The 6,071-nt window shown below is 35.0% G+C and overlaps 1 protein-coding gene across 1 annotated transcript in view; it reads left to right on the top strand.

The window, feature by feature from the left end:
- Positions 1 to 983: 983 nt before the first annotated feature.
- Positions 984 to 6,071, top strand: part of LOC101263540 (callose synthase 9) — a 48,290-nt gene continuing 43,202 nt past the window's right edge. The window contains exons 1-4 of the mRNA XM_010317693.4: positions 984 to 1,120; positions 2,712 to 2,907; positions 4,815 to 4,912; positions 5,307 to 5,470. Of these exons, the coding sequence (XP_010315995.1) occupies positions 2,715 to 2,907; positions 4,815 to 4,912; positions 5,307 to 5,470 (455 nt within the window). The 5' untranslated portion in view covers positions 984 to 1,120; positions 2,712 to 2,714. The remainder of the gene's footprint in view (positions 1,121 to 2,711; positions 2,908 to 4,814; positions 4,913 to 5,306; positions 5,471 to 6,071) is intronic.

Genomic DNA, 6,071 nt, shown 5'->3' with positions numbered 1-6,071 from the left:
TAGCATATGATACATGGATGTACAGTAAAATTAGATTTGATCTAAATATGTAACTCGATTTGACCCACAACTTAGCAGAGGCAGAGCCAGAATTTTCAATGACGGGATTTAAAATCTGTAAAAATAGATAGCCAGGGGTTCGACATGTACTATATATACATAAAAATTATTTTAACCATTTATAAGTATTAGCTCTGCCCCTGCTCACAAGATATCTCTATCAAAGTACTTACGATCACGTCTAATCCTACTCTTCGAATTCAAGTTTAGTATAGTCGTAGCAATAATAAATTTAACAAAGGTTGGAGTCGATTTCACGATGAAATGATACACTTCGAATACAAGTTCAATCTTTTAAGTCTTTTTATGTTGTTTACTCTTTATCTAAACTTGCCTTTTCGTATGGTGAACTTGTCTCTCTCTCTCTATATATATTCACGACGTATGATTACACTATTATACCATGCATATTTATTTAGTATGAGTTGAAATTTTAGCAATGGAGGTTATTGGAGTTTAAGTTTCGGGTGGTATCTCTATTACCCATTTTATCACAAACTTTTAGGATTCTATTTTTCCACCTTACGTACCAGTACATTTTTACTCGTACCGACGTCCCATTATAGGAGGATGCTATATTTTGTGTTGCGGGTTCAAATATAGGTCTTGATTGTCCTTGTAATAGGGGTGTTGGTTGAGGATTGGTGAGCTGTAGGTTGTTTGTATATTGTGTATACTCGATTCTTGTATATATTAATTTTAACGAGTCATATTTTCATAGATTAATTTTAACGTCCGCGATATGTTCGATTTTTTTTTTTTATAATAAATAAAGAAAAGTAGAATAAAAGTAAAGAAAAGTATCTCCTTAATTATGGTCTTATTTTCTTCTCCGCGTTAAGTATTCAAATCGACCGGTAAAATCCACCGGCTATACCCGGTCAATTTTCTTTGTAATTTCCTCTTATTTTCAATTTCATTTCAAAATTCACCCACAAATATCTCATTATTTACACAATTAGTCCTTTTTCCATTTTCCTCCATTTTTCTTCAGCTCAAAATTTTTTCTAGGGTTTAATCTCTGCTTCTCCGGTGATTCTCCGGCGAGATCTCCAATCAGGTAAGTTGTCTACATTTTTTCATTTTTTGTTCCTATTGATTTTGATTTCATACGCGTTTAGTTTTCATGGATTTACGTCTGTGTAGATTGCTGATACGTAGTGTTTATATGTTTATGAATTTAACTTCGCTGCCATAGTTAAATTTATGAAATTTTAATTTAATTTTAATAGTGTGTAGTATTTGAAATTTGTTTGTTAAATATAGTAATACTGTGAGGAAAAAAGTTAATTCTTTTGCAGAGTTAAATTTTTTGAATTTGATTAGATTTTAATGGTGTAAGGAAAAAAAGTTGTGTTTTTGTACAGTTAATTGTTGAATTTAATTTATTTTTGCCAATGTATGCTTTTGTTTTCTTTTGTTCTAGTGTCATTTAGGAATACTTTTTTTTCAGTTAAAGAGGAAAATTTGATGCTTAATTTTACTTGACGATGTGCAAAAGTTGATGTCTTTGGTTTTTTTTTAACACTGGTGTTTGAGCACAACTCTGAGTCTCAAGTAACTCTGTCTATCATGGATTGAACAAAGATCACCTAGTGTTTTTTGTCTTCGTTTGGATTTGAACTTGGAGATTTTAGTTATCAACTCACTTCAATAATGTAGAAAATATAATTCGCACTGTTTTTTTGATCAAGTAAAGTTTTCATTAATAGTAACATAAAGGGGACAGAGATGAGTCCTTAATCGAGCAAAGTCCAAAAATAACAGTATAAAACAACAACACATTTCTCTTAAATAAATTTTGTTTGATAATTTTTTAATCCCCATCATCATATTTTAGGGTATGGACTGTATACTGAATTAGCTTTACTTGTGTGCTGGATAAATTTTCGCAAGAGAAAACATTAAATTAGTATTTGAGATGCATGTAACTGTGGTTGATAAAAAAATTGTATCAAAATTTTTATTTCAAGTTTGTTAAATGAGCCTATGTTGTGAAAGTTGTACAGAATAATAAGAGTTATTGGTGGGAGGACATGTCAAGCATTTTGGATGCTCCGAAACAGGAAATATCATTAGAATTCAGGTGGAGGGAAAATGGAATAGTAATGTTTGAGTGTATGTTTATGTGTTTCTATATTTGTAGCTGTTCACTTTCTTGGGTTCATGATGGGTTTCTCTTGGCAATTTCGGATCATTTTTTAATTTAAAAATTCCTTAGTTTTGTTCTTTTGGTTCTTCACATTCTCCTTTTAATTTTATTTCCGTTTATTTTTGTTTTTGTACTTTTGCGATTTTATTCACCATTTTCCCATCTAATCTAGCTTTGCGTTTTCTTAACTGTTAAATATTCTTATTTGAGCTTTTTATCTGGTTGCTGGACAAAGGCAAATTGAAGCGTCTGAAGATGTTTTGGATTAAGATGGATTTCCATTAACAAACATTTTGATGACAGAGTTTAGAGTTTTCATTATTTTGGGTGTTAAATTTTACTTGATTTCCTATTTGAAAATTTTGATGTTGGATTTTACTCGATTCCTTCTCCATTTTCTCTCTGGTATGCTAAATATGCTGGAATTTCTTTTCTGTACCCCCGTTATTTTAACTGGTACCAATGGTTTTCTTCTTGATTTTCTTTTGAGATTTTGTAGGAGATGTCTCGAGTGGAAGATTTATGGGAACGGTTGGTGCGAGCAGCACTGCGTGGTCATAGGGCTGCCGCTGGGAGATCGGCAGGAGGGATTGCTGCGAATGTCCCATCCTCGCTTGCGAATAACAGGGATATAGATGACATTCTAAGAGCTGCGGACGAGATTCAAGATGAGGCCCCTAATGTGTCCAGAATACGTAAGTGATCTCTTCTTATGGATCTTATTGGCTATTCATGCCTGGGCACGCAAGTATGTTCTGAGCTCATTTCTTGTTTGCTCTGTTGAAATGAAATAGAAATATCCAGAACTTGATCATAGATGACATGTATTATATAACGTAAGTTTAGGGGGGAAACATGATCGAGATTCGCTCTTATGTAATGGCATCGAAATATGACCGCTTGAACTGTTCTTTTCTGTAGAATTTATAATTTAGATAGTTTTAGTTTTGTCAGTTATCTTGGTATTGAGATCCAAGATATAGCAAAATGTGGCATGAGAAGCTTCTAAGTAATTAGGACTAAATGTTTCTGCTTTCCCTTGTTGGACAAGTGAACGGTTGGTTATGTCAATTATTTTCATGTTGATTGAGTCCCATTGCATGAGTGGTTAGATCTTAGCAGTGGGTTCCAGTTCCTCAGTTTAGAAAATGAAGAAACATTTAGGGGTCGTTTGGTGTGGTTTGGTGTGAGGGATAAGAATAAATAGTCCCGGTATAAAAAAATAGTCTTGGGATAAAATTTTGGTCTTATTTGGTTGTCATGTTTGGGATAACTTATCCCACCATTTATATCTTAGTTATGGGATAAGTTATACCATATACATGGTGGGTAAGTTATCGCAGGATAACTAATCCCTTATCATGGGATAACTTGTTCCCAACCAAATGACCCCTTATGGTTTGGTTGTTGGAGGAATTGTAAAATTTTAGGTCATTCAATGTGTTTTCTATAGTGTATTTCTTCTCAAAAAAGTGGAGCATTCTGTGGTGTATGACTCATCTAATGCAATGTTGAGTCCTCAAATTAAAATTGCCCATGCACCAGTCCCTGGGCGTGAGATGGGGTGTTGAAGAATGAAAAAAGTTCCAAATTGTGCTTAGAGAGTTGGGTGATCTATAGCCTTAGGGGTAATAGTTGGGTCATGCCTAACAAAATAACTCATTTGCTATATAGTTGGGAGGAAGCAGGAATAGGAGCTGCTGACAAAGACAGATGGAGAATTGTCCCGGCATGTATCTGGTGGACTATATGGAAGGAAAGGAATTCAAGATGTTTTGACAGCAAAAATTGTGATCTACAGATGATCAAACTAAATTGCGTTAGACTTTTTTGTTTCTGGTGTAAACAAATATACTTAGAGGACACTGACTCAATTATAGATATCCTAAGATCTTGTTAGAAGTAGAGTCAGTTAGATGTCTTTTTTATTTTGCTGTAAATATGGTTTCAGTGCAACCCATGTACTGACTTGTCAATAAACACAACTGTTACCTTCTCAAAAAAAAAAAACAGAGTGTTGGGTGGTCTCCTTATAAGGCTTGGACAATCCTCCTCCCTTTGAGCTACCTTTTGGGGTTGAATTTGAGAATGACCCGTTTTATCCTATGTTGGGCCCCTAATTCAAATATGTCCAGAGCTGGGCGTGAGGTTGGGTGTTGAAGAATGAAAAGTTCCACATCGGAGGTGAATAAGATCGGTGGTCTTCTTTATAAGACTTAGGCAATCCTTCTTCCTTTGTGTTATACTTTTGGGTTGTGAATTTGGAACTAGACCTAATTTACAAGATCCTTTTATGCATTTTCTTGAAAAACTTTATGCAAACTCAGTCTATGTGAGCTTCAAATAGCATAGGAGGGTCCAAGCACAAATAGGAGGGTTATGGTTGGTTTGTCAACCAATGTAAGAATTGTCTAAATATGACGAGTTCTCTGATTTTTGAAATATGAATACGGTGGAATGACTACAAATGGTTAATATAGCTGACCTCATTAAAATTTGGATTGAGACATAGTTGATTGATTAATTTAGAAAGCTGATATGCAGTCTGTCGATGCTTGGACTAATAAACTTGTCTGTTGGCAATTTGGTGAATTTGCTGCAGTATGTGAGCATGCCTATTCCTTGGCTCAAAATTTGGATCCTAACAGTGAGGGGAGGGGTGTTTTGCAGTTCAAGACTGGTCTGATGTCTGTAATCAAGGTATGTGTGTGACTTTTTTCTTTGTGTACTCATGATATGCATCACTCTGTTAGAGGAATATGAAAAAGGGATTTTCATGAAGTATTCAAATATTTCTTGTGTTCTATATATGAAGTATTTGGTCCTTCTCAGTGCCAGTATCGCTATTTGGATAGATCCACTGATTTTGGTGTCAGGTAAATCTAGAGTTATGTGAAATCCTGTTTCTTCCATTTTGTATTGTTATCATTTCTGGTGTCAAGACTTCTATTCTTACAGATGTGCAGGAACTCCACTTAGCCTGTGCATTGTGAATTCTGGCAGTTGAATTTTAGCATGTTTTATGGTGTGTTTACAATGTTTTGGATATTGGTTCAGTTCTGATTCCCTTCCCATCTCTTGCCTAATCTTATAGCAAAAGCTTGCGAAGCGGGAGGGTGGGACAATTGATAGAAGCCAGGATATCACTCTCTTACAAGAATTCTACAAACAATACCGAGAAAGGCATAATGTGGATAAATTACGAGAGGAGGAACTGAAATTGAGGGAATCTGGTGTCTTCAGTGGTAATCTGGGAGAGTAAGTGATGTTACTCTTAGTGTTCTCTTTTTCAGTTGTGTTATCCTCTAGAAGACCTCTGTAATTTTCTTTTTGTAGGTTCTTTACCTTTTGGTATACCACTTGTATATGGCCTTTTTTTGGCCTTGTGATTAATGAAATGTTTACATGATTTTAAAAGAAGATCTTTGTGGTTGTATTCTACCAAATTGCATGGCTGCCTGAATTACATTTTTCACTTTATTGTTTGCTATGTTATCATGTCTGCTTGGTGCTTGTCTTCTTGCTCTGAAATGAAATTTCTGTTTCCCATAAATACTATTTGTTGCTTCTAGGTTGAAAAGCAACGGAACATTTTTTAGTTTACAGGCCGTGATAGTTTCCCTGTATCTTCTGTAGTCTGTCCAAACTCAACGAAGAATAAGAATCCGTGATAGAAGCACAAGGATCTCTTTTCTCCTGTCTGATCAAGCTAAAATGATTTCTGTTTCTCCTTCCCCCCTATCGATATACATGGTTGGGAAAGGCTTCAGGGATCACAAACAACTCCAAATTCATTTGTTCTGTGGGGAGAGGGGCTGATTTTCAGCAATCAGACCGGTCACAACTGATTCTTGGCACT

Source organism: Solanum lycopersicum, chromosome 1, assembly GCF_036512215.1.
Source record: "Solanum lycopersicum chromosome 1, SLM_r2.1".
NCBI lineage: Eukaryota > Viridiplantae > Streptophyta > Magnoliopsida > Solanales > Solanaceae > Solanum > Solanum lycopersicum.
The sequence above is the reverse complement of the archived record's forward strand: the minus strand, read 5'-3'. Positions and strand labels throughout refer to the sequence as shown.